At 42.2% G+C, this 14,038-nt stretch overlaps 1 protein-coding gene across 1 annotated transcript in view; it reads right to left on the bottom strand.

The window, feature by feature from the left end:
* FAM81B (family with sequence similarity 81 member B) overlaps positions 1-10,283 on the bottom strand; it is a 60,155-nt gene extending 49,872 nt beyond the window's left edge. The window contains exons 1-2 of the mRNA XM_019532388.1: positions 10,126-10,283; positions 4,901-4,964 (exon numbers count right to left, since the gene is read on the bottom strand). Coding sequence (XP_019387933.1) covers positions 4,901-4,941 — 41 coding nt within the window. The 5' untranslated portion in view covers positions 4,942-4,964; positions 10,126-10,283. The remainder of the gene's footprint in view (positions 1-4,900; positions 4,965-10,125) is intronic.
* Positions 10,284-14,038: the final 3,755 nt, after the last annotated feature.

The following is a 14,038-nucleotide window of genomic DNA, read 5'->3' as shown; positions in this document are numbered from 1 at the left end:
AACACAGGCTGCTGCTGCGGGCTGAGACTGGCGGGTTTGGGCTGTGCTGTGCTCAGGGTGGGCGGTGGTGGCACTGGGAGGGGGGGTTAGGGGGCTATGGCAAATTTTGGGGTGGCCGCAGCCCCCCTCCCAGTGCCACTGCCACCCGCCCTGAGCACACCACTGCCCAAGCCACTGCCAGGAAGAGTGCCATCACTGGCCCCAACCCGCAGCGGCAGCCTGCCCTTGTCCTATGTGCAGATCCGGGGGCACACACCCACGGGAAGAGCCTAGCACAGCCTGCAGCCCTCCCAAGGTGCACATAGAAGCAAAAGCTGCACCCCCCTGTCCTGTGCCCTGCATCCACTGACAGCTTAGCTCCCTGCTGCAGCCCTGGGAGTGGCCAACGCCACCTGCCTGCAGCTGCTGGGCTGCGCCATACCTCTCCCTTCCCCTCCCCTCCCCCCACCCTTCCCTTAGCCCCAACCCCACTCCCTCCCTCACTGCCATGGAAACATATCCCTATTTGTTACCTTATAAACTGGGTTCCCTTTATGCAAATTCAAGTTTTTGGGGAACGCATGTACATCACAAAGCAGAGGAAACCTGTACCAGCTACAAGAGAAACTGGGGAGATATTTAGAAAGGCCCTAGTTATACCTCATGCTGCCAGATCCCCAAGTGATCTGTCCTGCTGTACCATCCTCTCTATCATCTGCCACAGAAGGAGTACAGATGCCAAAACATACATGACTGCAAATCTCAAGCTCAGCTGATTGTTAAGATCAAACAGCCGCTTCCCAAAATAAGGAGGGGAGGGCTTGCAGGTCAGAGTTCATCCCAGGCCTTAAGTGATCATTGCCCTAACCTACCATGCTAAACAGGCTCCCATTAAAAAAACACAGTGGAAAGACCCTTGCAGGGGTACCATTGCTCCATGAAAAAACCAATAAATAGTCCATGGAAAACATTCTGCTAGGACATCATGCCTTCTGAATTGCCTTCCTTTAGTTTTATTATTAATATTAATATTACTTCCCTGAGAATAGGGTTTAACTCCTGCTAGTTATTTCCATTTTAACATAATCTTTTGTCAGTGATATCATAATCATTGCCACAGTGAGCATTTATGATGTTACAGCATTGAAATGACTATTCTCACTGTAAGCAAGTAAGTCTGAAAATTGTAGCTTGTAGTTTTACAATAAATTAGCACAAGAAAACATTACATAAATTTGTAGGTGGAACATTTATAAATGTAATATCAAGGGCAGTTAATCAATTTTCCATTACTTAAAGTCATTCCCTCAGTTCTTTAAAAAAAGGATAATTTAGCATGATGGCATTTCACGGTCATGAGCAATCAGCATGCCGCTCAGATTCAACTTATATGAACCTTGACTCCTTACTAAAGGAAATCCATCCTCATTTCTCTAGTTATTGAGCAGAAAGCAATGAAGGATATGCTTTAAAGAAGACTTATTAACTTTTACTTAGGGAAGGAAAGAATGCATTTATTATCCAAACAAAATGTTTTTTATATTCATTAACTGTCCGTTGGCTTTACCCTCAGACTGTTGATATATTAACAGTAAGATGCAACATCTGACTTTCCAAGGATTCCATCCTGCTTTTTTGTTTAGTTTACTTCTTATTAAGACTTACCAGTCACAATTTGGCATTTATACACATACCTTTTCATTTGGCGATGAGCCGGAGATCCATCGCTTCTAAGCAGACTCGACACATACAGTTGTACAAGCAGCAAAATGCACATCAGTGGACAGAAAATGGCAGCAGTGCACTTTTGAACTAAAGCACCTCCAAGGTGTTTTATTCAAAAGTGCACCACCGCCATTTTCTCAGCACTGACATGCATTTCGCCGCTTATACAACTGCAAGTGTCACAGCGCCAGGCACTTGTACATGTAAAAATGATTTTTCTACTAGCTGCAGACTTCTGTATTTTCTCCACAAGGGGCTGGAACATGTTACTACCGCTGCAGTGCTCTCTAAACCGTGCAAGCCTCAGTGACAGAAGGCCTTGAGTAACTAAGATATGGCATTGGTTGCAACCAACAGCATTTGAATTCCACTTGAAAATGGGGGAAAATTCAATATACAAGTCTTCTATAAACCCACTCTCTTATGTTCCCTAGCTGGCCCAAATGTAAATAAGGCTGAACTAAGAGGGAATAGGGCTAGTTAGAAGGTACTAATTCACCATCATCGGCAGGAAGACTTGTATGAAGCTTGGAACAGAACTTAAAATTGTCTTTTCTGGAACCTCAAGGGCAAGGAGGGGCACTCCAGGGTCACTGCTGCCCTTCCATATAGAGACATTCCTTTTCCAGCCCAATTGTCATGAGGCTCCCTGCAAAAGTGATATCGTCCCCATGAGCCTGAAAACTGAAACAGCCTCTCACATTGGAGTGCAGCCCACTAACCACAAGGTCAGCCTATCCACCCAGCACATCAATCATCATGGTATAGTGCAAAATATAAGCTCTTTACTTCTTGACTCTTGCTAGTTTTGAAGGAGCCCCAGTACAATGTTAAAAAAGCCAGGATATTCCCCACAAACCCAAAAAATAGTATCTGTCAAATAGAGGTGTTGCATGACGGGGTTCACTCATAGATAAATCATAAATCATTTATCCTCTGTGGCTTCTTACAATGTATATTTGAGCTGAATTGAAATGATAACCTATTGGCATATTGCCAGTGACCTGCATCCTCAAAATGTACTTCAGTGAGGAATTTTGAAGTTTGTACTTTTGCTTCAGTCCAGCATGTGTTTCACATAATATTCCAGTGATCCCTTCGTTTCTATAAACCTTTTACTGCTTCTCAAGATCTGCACTTTGGGTCAAGGACTATCTCCTGTAGCATGGAAGGTCTCTTAAGAATATTATAAGGCTCATCCACAGAGATGTTTGAAAAACGTAATTCTGGCAAAAATGCTTATCAGTGCATTTTTTACCAGGCATTTGATTTGGAAAAGTCTTTAAGCTATGCAGAAGTATACTACATAATAATATAAAGAAAGTGTAGATGTTTTAATGGTATATTACCCAGTTCAGACTGGTTCTGCTGGCAACCTGCAGGCTGCATGCAACCCATGAGGGTTAGGTTGCCGTTCTTGGGCTCCCTGCCTGGCCACTGCTTCCTGTGTTCTCCACATGGAAGGCAAGGGCTGCAAAGTCAGCCAGAGTTGGCAGAGTCTCCAGGCTCCCCTTCCTTCTTCTGGCTTTTGCTGCCTGCCTTCACCCCTGGTAACTGGGCAGTGCAGCACAGCATGATTAAGGAGGAGCTGAGGGCAAGCCTGGGGCTGTGCAGGCTGCAGTGCAGTGGTAGGGGGGACCAGACGGCAACACAGGGTGCAGTGGTGGGTGGGGAGTGCCTGCACAGGAGCACAGTGCTGGGGGGCATGTGATGCATCAGTAGGGGAGAACGGGTGCACAGTGGGGACTGTCTACATGGTGTGCAGCCCATGGGGCCTGTGGCTCATTGGTATGGCCTGCAGGGTTTTCAGTCTCCAGCTGCCTAGAAATTGGATAGCCCTTACCTAGTTAATTCCTGGTGCTCCTAAAGTAAGCACCCAATGCAGTTAAATATGCAGTAGTGCCAACAGCACCAGTAGCTAGGTTTTTTTCTTAATAGCGACAGTCAGATGTAATGTCACTTACAGATAGCTGCCCCATAAAGAACTCCAAATTGAATCCAGAGAAAAGCTTTTCCCTTGGTGAGAGAAACTGGAGACCATGATGATTCATTCAAGCTAACAGTTCTGAATATCACACTTCCGCCTGTAGTCAACAGACCTAATTAAAACCTTGTTTCCAGATTTTAAGAAGTGTCGATGGTAGTGAATGAAGTGGCCATGATGAGCACAGTTTGAGAGACAAACCTGTTCCTATGCTTTTCACAAGCAGGAAGAGGCACGGGAACAGGTAGAACTAGCTATTCTCATGCCTGTTCTCTGGGACTAGGTATTGCTTCAATATTGAGGTTCAACAGGACATGGGGTAGGGACAACCCTCCATGCATGCAACAGCCTTAACAGCTGCTCTTTTAATTTCATAGCATGCATTCCTTCTTATTCCAACTTGTCATTTTACAAGTGGGAATAGAATTATTACCCCATCTCTCCCTGGCCTTTAAGGTGTTCCTAGCATCCTTTGTAGTGTGAGAGTCCTCTGGTCCTTGTGAATGGGAAAGAGCAGGGAGGCAGCCCTCAGCTCTTCTGCAAGGTGATGGGCTAGATATCTGTCTCCTTTTTACTTATGTATTTCTGGGTATCTAAAGCAAAAACTTAAAAAAATCAATGAATCTAGACACTCCAGTATAACATTCATAGTTGTTTTTTAAGGATCAGAATGTTGAATTAAGACCCCAAGGGCCAAATGCACAATTTGTGAGCTAGAAAGGCTGGCACTGATAGTTGGTGGTGGTGCACATCTGATTCATCTCAGGTGGTCACATAGCCCAATCCCTTGCTCCCGTACCTTTTGGGAGAAAGGGCTACTTTAAGATGCTGTGGTGCCAAATATCCCTTCCTTTCAAAAGGAAGAGGTATGATTCTTAGACACATCAATTAGGGTGATCTTACTCCATTCCATACTGAAGAAGATAGTTTGATCCTGTACAGTAGACCTGGGAGCCTTATAGCAATGTTTCTTTCCCCTCCTTCAGTTTAAAGTATAGCTGGGTGGCTCCAACATAAAATACTACTGATATTGTCAACCCAAATCAGAACTAGCAAGGTGTCCTAATACTTTAACACTGTTCCTTGCTTTCCTTATCAATGGAAATTATTCCATTAGAGTCAACTCTGCAATTGAATGATAAGCACTTGAATGCAGTAAGTTTCTATTCAAGCAGTCGTGACAGTCATGATAATAAGTATTTATGGACTTACTTGTTAGTATTAACCAGTTCTGCAGGGTTTTCTGTTGACATTGTTGCCTGAAGAAAAATCTTATCTAAAGCAAAGATCAAAAAAGTATTTATTTGTAGTTTCCATGTATACGACTCAAACCACTTTTCAGTATTGCCTGGAGTGTGCCAATGATCCTGCTGGGGCCAAAGCCAGAGATTCATGGCTAGAGGACCTTGCCTCTCTGCTCAGGGTCAAAGCAATCGCCATATTTGGGGTCAGGAAGGAATTTTACTCCAGACTGGTGGGTCTAAAGAATCCCAGCATGCTGCTCTCACCATAGTGTGATCAGATTGGTGTGGACTGTGGGGATTTTTGCCTTCTTCTGTAGAGCGGGACCTCTACCTTTATATCTTGAGTATATATTAACAACCTTTTCATAGAAGCAGGACATTGGCTGCTGTGGTTCCTGTGCTTTACCTGTGGCAGGTTAGGGCATTATATTGCGTGTTGTGTCAGGGTTATTGGCAGTTTTATAAAGAATTTAGTTTATGGATTGTATAGGATGGTTTGGATAGGAATAATCTAAATGACTCTGGAGGTCCCTTTCACCCCTACTTCTCTATGATTTCTATAATTTCTATTTACAGTCCATATTTTCAGGAAACAGTCTTGTACATGGATATATACTCCATGAATGCAGCAAATATTCCACAAGTTATATGAAAGAATTATAGGGACTGATTTATGATCTATTCCCTTAGTTCTGTTTAGGGAGAGCAAAGGCACTAGATTCTGGCCATATCTGATGAGCACAGCAGGGCTCATTCCTGGTCCAAGATCATCCCCCTGTCCCAGGAAAGAGACTTACTAAAGCAAGGAGGATGAAATGGTGGTATAACTGGAGCTCAGGCCAACTTCCCTGATCTTTCTGATTTCCTCATGATCTCTCAGCAGACCATAGTGCAAATTAAAGTGAATGCCAGCCTTGCACTGAGACCAGGCAGGGCATAGGAGACATAGGTCATAAAACAAGGGAGTCATAACTATGTGAAACACCTGTTGTTGTGGACCCTAGGGGGGAAACAGGTTACTGGACAACAGGCATAGTGAGTACACTGCAGGTTGCTACAGATTGCAAGCACTTGACTATAGTTATGTAATTTTCAAATACAAATAATGTAGTGGCTAATAAAAGTTCATCTTGTTTTTATCATTGAGAGCACCACAGTAATCAGCTCATTGACAAAAGACCTTCTGTGGGCACATACCCACTTATGCTGAGTAAAGCTTAGATACAGAGATTTAGGCCCCCTCTTCTGTAACCACAGCATGGTGAGAGCAGCATACTGAGATCCGTTAGACCCAAAATGAATGTAACATGGGAATGTATTAATCTTTTTACAGCAGAGATTGAAAACCTTTCACTGAAAGGGGTCCAAATTAACACATCTTGGTCTTAAAGGTGGGCAACAGGTGGCAGTTGTTACATATTCACCACTTGATGGCACATTCTTGCACAAAACTTACTAATGGTGGGATCATTTTTTGGCACACTTTGTTAGCTGGATAAAATCTCTTTGCTGGCCAGATCCAGCCAACAAGTTGCAAACCCTTAGTCTAAAAGGTTCAGCTGAGTTTGTTTATACAGGTTTCCCTTGCTAGCCATGGTTTTGCCAGCCACAGTTTTAAGTATCCATCTATATACCATTTTGACTACCACGGTATACAGTTTTGAGGAACCATGGTTTTCTGTGGCTGCTCATCAGCCCCGCAACCTGCGATTTTTCCATAAGCCTTTTGTCTTGCCATCCACAGTTTTGCCAGCCACAGGAACTTTCAGGAACCTAACCCCAGCAGCTGGTGAGGGAAACTTGTATTGACAATTAGCTAACCTCGGTCCTAATTTAATAATGTGGTCAGTGTTCAGTGTTGTCTCCTGATATCTGTATATAGATATAATAGTACCATGTGCATTCAGTTTAACAACTCATTCTCTCCCAAAGTTATTGCTCTTTATAACTACAAACACTCAACATGAGGGAAAATTTGTTAAGTAGTTTGTTCTTGCTTCATATGTATATTTATACATATAAATACATATATGATGTGAGCTGTCTCTACTTTTATGTATTACACAACACTGAGCTCATCGTTGGTGCTGAACAAATAAATCACCATAAAGGGCTCTAGATGAAGAAAAATGGGATTATAAAACAGACATTTATATATATATATATAGTCATTGTATGCACATAGTAAAAAAGGATAGTGTTGCTTTTTTATTATAAAGCACATAGCTAAGTTATAACTCCACATACAAAAACTCCAGAGAGGATTTATAATAAAGAAATAGCAAATTTTGAATCTCTTAAAAGTCATAAAATGTCTACATTAAGTCTGTGCATTATACCTTTGGAACTCTGGAGAGATGTATCTTTGTTTAGTAAAGAGTGTGTGCAGATCTAAATGCTGAGCAGTTGTACTGAGTCTAAAAAATGCAGAGAATCAGCATCTTGGTTTCCCTGGAGACATTGTGAGGTCATCTTTCCAGTTCTATGGCACAGAGAGCTCTAATTTTGAGCTTCACTGCATAAAACATAGGACCACTTCTCTGCAAGTTTTAACCTGCAGGGCTATATTACATAAAAAAGGAAGGAACCTATTGTACACATGATGGCTGAATAGTCAGCACGTTGCATTGCCTACAGTGAGATGTACCATTTGATCACAGGTATTTATGAAGGGAGAGTAAAGAGAAATTTGGGGGTTTTGCAGGTCCCTTGGCTTTTCATCCGTCTTTCTGACATAAAAACAGAACAAAATATTAGACATGAAGAGAATCTTGGTAGGGAGGGAAGGAGAGAAGGAGGGAGAAAAAGTGCCAAAGTGCAGCTGAGCAGAAGCACTTCGGGTATATTATTTAAGAAAAAGAAAAAAAATTGTGCTAAAAATCAATAACTACCATTTGAAAATATTTATAATGGCATGTTAATGTGCCTATATTGTATACAGGTCACAGGTACCCCTGTTATCTGTCACTGGGTGCGTCTACATGTGTCACTATGGTGATGTTGTTACTACATTGTGATTTAGTACTTCCTTTTGGCGCAGTAACAGTCTGTACTTCGTCATACACATGGCACATACACATGGTTATTTTCAGCAGCTACTTTGCCATAGCAGCACACTACATTGGAGGAGCGTGTTGCTACAGTGAAATAGCTGCTGGTGACGTGTAGACGGACACTATGTCGCTGTAGTGTGTTGCTACTGCAATGTAGTGTCGTGTAGACACACCCACTGTATTGTAAAAAGTAATGTATGTCTCTCTGTGATTTCCTTAGTAATTGTTTAATGTATATTAATTGAGATTTCCAAGCTGTGATAATGGTCTAAGCAGCTACTAAAGCACTTTCTCACTTGCAGCTCTCACATGTAGTATTTTGCCAGTTCTGTCTCCTGGATATTAAATTAAGTGCAAGGTGCAATAGTGCAGTCATTGCAATAATCTTTTGTCTTCTCCTCTAGAGAAGGAAATAAAAACATTGCGAGAGCTGGCTGGCGCTTGAGGGTGCTTCAGTGCAGGGGCTGCCTTGCTGGCTAGCCCCATATGGGAGCATCTTTGTGCCCCAGCCAGCCCCCTCCGAAATACATTGAGCTGGGTTGGAGCAGCCCCAGGCTGGCAGGCTGATCCCCCAAATCTCATGCCAGTTGGGGGTGCTCCACCCTGGCTCAATATTCTTCGGTCCTGCGCGCACATGTAACTGCAGCGCCAGAAAGCAATAAACTGGTGCAAACTGCAACAGAGTTTATTGCAGATTTTAAAATCAGAGAGTTACTATAATCATCTAGTTTGAATTCCTGCAGAATAGGACAGTGTTTCACCCGGTAATTCCAGCAGTGGAAGGAATTTTTCTTTTCTACTTGTTTTCTTTTATTTGTGCTCTACGTTTGAAGCCAATAACTTGTGGATAAACTAGAAAATATTGTTGTAAAAGACATCCAGTCTCAAATCTCAAACCCAGAAGAAGTGAATTTCACCTTTATACAACCAGTTCGTCTCTAAACATAAGCATGCCTAATATACATATAACAAGCAATGTTAACAAAAGCTTTATAGAACTCCTGCTTGCAGAAGCAGAAAGAGCCAAACCTTTTATAATCAGATTTCAGACTTGTGTGTGGAGTTCTGCTTAGAAAATTAGACCCCTTGCTCTCTACTCAGTACCCATTGCAAGCAAACAGAGAACCTCAGTTCCTATTCTGGCTATCCTATCATGTAAAGAGTAAAAATCAGGAAGCTTTATTAAATTATGTAAAAGCAAAAACAAAAAAAAAAAACCAACCAAAAAACCAAACCAAAACAAAACAGTGTATGATATCAATCCACACCGGCTAAAGAGAGAAATATCCTGGTAAAGATGCTTGTTAATAATAATTAAAAATCACTTATGTGCATGTGCACACACACACACACAACACATTTGGCTTTCGGTAATAAAGGTAAAATATTATCAAAATTGGTAAGGTTGTAGCTGTGTCCTGAAGAACAGAATCTGGCCCAAAGCATACAGTTTGTTACCTAACATTACTAAATATGAAATCATATTGTAGCAGATACCTTTAAAACATCCTCATGGTTCATAGTTAATTGTTTGCACTCTATTACTTAATTTACTCTGCATCCGCCTTAATAAAAATGTTATGGCTGCTTGATAAGAAAAATCATGTTTATGAAGGAATAACTGATAAGACATGAAAAATTGTTAAGTAATTACTGAAGAGGTACTGCATGCCTGTATGATAGTTTAAATAGAAATAACTGAGCATAGACAAAAGAAAAACTCTTATAACCCAGGAGAAGCCACGTGAAAAAATATTAGCAGAATCATATAATTTCATATTGTGATTTTGTTACAAATATTATACCAAGGTACAACTTTTACTATAGGGGACTGCTGATATTTTAATTCAATGTCCATGTGAGATTAGCTTCTGAGAGGATTTGAAGGCCAGTGAATCATCTTTGAAATCATATTTTCTATGTAAGTACTGTACTTTACCTTGAACATGATACTTTTCTATATTTTTATGTATTCACATTAATCTGCTCAATCCCATGACCCCAGGGCCCCAAAGGCTGCTGTCAAGGCAACATAGCAAATATATCTTAACCCCACCAAACGCAAATTCCCCATGCAGCCATCAGTCACTCTGCCAGTTTGTTGGGCAGCTCAGAAAAATGGCAAGCAACCCAAGAATACCTGCTGCTACGCTCTCAGGAATCTTGCCTTTTCCTTGAAGCAGTCACAATGGTGTTAAATGAAAATAAAAAAGAAAGGCCTGTGGGACTTGCTTCCTTAGCATGTCAGCAAGTGAAGCGGACAGACAGGGGGGTGACAAGTTCCTTGGGCCTCTTGTAGGGCTGCGACTGAAAGCTTTTGTTTACTCCGGTCTCTAGGTAACCGCAATGCCTGCCCAGGCAAGAAAGTGTACGGGGGAATTAGCTGGCGTGCTTTCCTTACGCTGATTGTAATGTACGGGCAGTCCTCGACATTTTGTACTTACAACATTTATAAATTGACACCCTGTTTCAACTTAATGACATCACTTTCAACTTTACAATGCTTGATCTGATGCAATGCCATGCCAGCAAACAAGTTCACTGTTCGCTGTTTTGTTCATCTCCCTGGAGAACATCTGTCCAAACTTCCTTGGTCACTTTCTTTAAGAAAGCAGACGAGACTCCAGAAAAACCTGCAGCCAAGACTCCTGAGAAGACTCCAGCCAAGAACCCTTCACAAAGTCCAACCAAGAGCCCTTCAAAAAGTCCAGAAAAGTCACCTCAAAGAGTCCTTCCAAATCAATATGATTGCTATTTACAATATAAATACATTAATGTAGCTATATTACTCACCTATAATTGATCGAGTACAAAATTCTGGGGTATTTTTGGTGAAAAATGGTTATCAGGCCTTGGTTCAAGAACAATCCCCCATTTATAACATTGTTTCTTATGAGAAAATTGGTTCCGAGTTACAACGTTTTGACTTAAGATGCAGTTTTCAGGAACCAATTGTGTTGTAAGTCCAAGGACTGCCTGTATAAGGATTTTATAATGATAAAGTGAAGAACTCTCATTCTTGTCTTAGATGGGGCAGTGGATATAAGGAGTGAGCACTGAGATCCTTCCCTCTCACTTCACTGAAGAAATCTGGAAGTAGTTCTCAGGGTGTCACAGTTGTGGTGGTGGTATCACAGGCCTGGGGTGAAACCAGAAATCACAGAATTGTAGAAATTAAGGGCTGGAAGGGACCTTGAAATATCATTGACTCTAACCCTCCTGCTTTGAACAGGAATACTGCTGAGATCAAATGATCCCAGCAAGGTGTCTGTCCAGTCTCCTCTTGAAGACTTCCAAGGTTGGGGACTGCACTGCTTCCTTGGGAAGTCTACTCCAGATTCTGGCCACCCTTACCATAAAGAAGTTCTTCCTTACATCCAACCTGAAACTATCCTCTAACAGCTTATGGCCATTGCTCCTTGTTGTCTCCAGTGATCAGTTTTTCTCCTATCTCCCAATATTCACTTCTTACATATTTATGGATGGCCCCCAAGTCCCCCCTCAGTCTTCTCTTTCCCAGGCTGAACATCCTCAGATCCCTTAGTCTTTCCTCATAATGTCTGTCCTCCAGGCCCTTAATCATTCTTGTGGCCCTTCTCTGGACCCTCTCAAGATCCTCCACATCTTTTTTGAAGTGCAGTGCCCAGAACTGGACACAGTACTCCAGCTGGGGTCTCACCAGCACCCAGTAGAGAGGAAATATAATTTCCTTAGCCCTGCTGCAATGCATCAATTAATACAGCCCGGTATGCTATTAGCTCTTTTGACTACAGTGTCTCACTGGCAGCTCATATTCATCCTGTGATCAACCATAACCTGGAGGTCCCCTTCAGCCATTGTGCTTGCCAGGACATCTCCTAACTTATATTCATGTCACTGGTTACTTCTCCCCAGATAAGCACTCTGCACTTATCTTTATTGACCTGCATACAAAGTGAGACAGAGAGAGTATTTATGAGAGATGCAGCTGGCACAAAAACTGCCCTCTCTGGGTGCAGACTCACTGCAAGGTTCTTAGTTACTTCAAATGGCACCATTTTGCAAAACAGTCTCCCATCATATTCCCTCCACAGAGCTTTGTACATGGTGTTCAGAAATGCAACCCAAAAGGGTATTCACCCTACTAGAAAGGGTAGGAATTTTCCCACCCCCAAGGTCCTACCCTGTTTTCTAGGCCTCTTTCTCCCATACATCCTTTCTCCCTCCTGTGAAGGCGATGCCCACAGACCTCCTGAGTGACCAGCTGCCCAGTGTGTAGCTGGCCTCTCCTTCACACTCCTGCTTTCCAGTGGGGCTGCAGGACTGTCCTGCCATTGCAACCCCTGACTGTCAGAGGTCCTTGTGGTGCCTGACAGCGCCTGCCTCACTTCCTTTCCTGCTGGATCTGAGCTGAGGGAGGAGCCAGGGGGCTGCAAAACAGGAAAGAATCTTGTCCTTATTCCAGACCAGTTCTCCTTGCAACCAGCCCACCTCCCCTTCTAGCCTATCTTCCACACAGATAATCCAAGCATCCTTTGTCTTTTGCCCTACCAAACCTGCCAAGTTTCCCCAATCTATTTCCCCTAGGGCTTGGGCAGCATGAATTGACTTTAAACTGAAGTTTATGGCTGTGTGTGAATAATTTACCAATTTTTGCACAAGGAAATTTGCATAGTTATAAATAATTTCCATAAAACTTAGCAACTCTACAATCTCCTGTGCTTCCAGTCTTAACTTAACTGTGACGATTCCCCAGCTGGCATTGAAATCCTCAACTGCCTCTGAGCATTGCCTAGGAATTAACCAGCATTGGCTAGATCATGAAACAGAGACACTACAGCCTCTTCTGGAGGAGGTCAAAAAGCCTACTGACCTGTTTGCAATAGACATGGCTAAAAGATCAATTGGGTCTCCTCTTTCTCAAAGGAACATATCCAGGCTAGAGATATGACCACCCTTTGACTTGTCTTCCATTGTAATTGTTGTGCCCTGGTATATGCTCAAGGGGCAGCAGACATTGCTTTTTTTTTTCTGGAGGCCCGATTGTAATGAGCTCTAGTCAATGAGTTGCCCCAGCTCCACTGAATTATTCTCCCTCCTCTGCGTTTCAGAGGGTAGGATGGTTTGTTCCTGACTTTCCCCCCAATGTCTCTCTGGCAACACAAGCCAATGTTTTGATCCTTGTCTGCAGTCTCCATGGATGTTAATCGCAAACATCTAAATGTGATACCTGTGCTAACTCCCCTAGCATACATCATTTCACTGAATTTGTTTACAACTAGAAGAGACCAAAGACAGTCAATAATTTAACAGTGCTACTGTTAAACTGACAGTACACAGGGAGCAAAGCTAAGTAAGCACTGAAGCGAGATGATAATGTGATCATTCAGCCATTATATATATAATGAGATGAACATATATCATCTCTACATCAGTAAATTCATCTGGAGGATGTCAGTGATTGGTGTTATGTAAAATTCATGTACAATTGTACACTGCAGAACTGACACTGTCTGTTAGTTAAAGAAGAAAAATGCAAAATGTCAATTTTATCTTTTTGTTGGTTCTGCTATAGATGGATAATGACTTTACAGTCGTACATCAGAAAGGAGCAGTTGAATATATTGTTCATGTTGTTCTCAGAATCTAGCAGAGTGACATAATTTCAGTGAATTTCAAAAACACTATTCTACCTTAATAAAATGGAATAGATTTAAGAAAAGCTGTAACTCTAAATTGTTCTGTGACCTCATAGAAATAATATGACATACCAATAAGTAACTAGACAAACTCATCAGTGCAGCAGAAACAGCACCAGGACTTTCAGGGCTGTGCTGTCCATTACTTTTCTCGTAGTACTTCTGGAAACTCCTAGAGAGTTCTAGAGGAGTTGGAGCCCTTACTGTGCGACCTGTTTTGCAACCCCCGGGACAGAGGCAGTGGCCTGACAAAGGGCATTGTGGCTGAGATACATCTCTGCTCTGCCTGCTTTTGTTCTGGCTGCCAGAAATGCCCCTTTGTACTGGAGAGATGGTAAGGAATAATGTTTTAGGGCTACATCTTATTCCTATCAA

This window comes from Crocodylus porosus, unplaced genomic scaffold, assembly GCF_001723895.1.
Source record: "Crocodylus porosus isolate Cpor-Errol unplaced genomic scaffold, CroPor_comp1, whole genome shotgun sequence".
Classification (NCBI taxonomy): Eukaryota; Metazoa; Chordata; order Crocodylia; family Crocodylidae; genus Crocodylus; species Crocodylus porosus.
The sequence above is the reverse complement of the archived record's forward strand: the minus strand, read 5'-3'. Positions and strand labels throughout refer to the sequence as shown.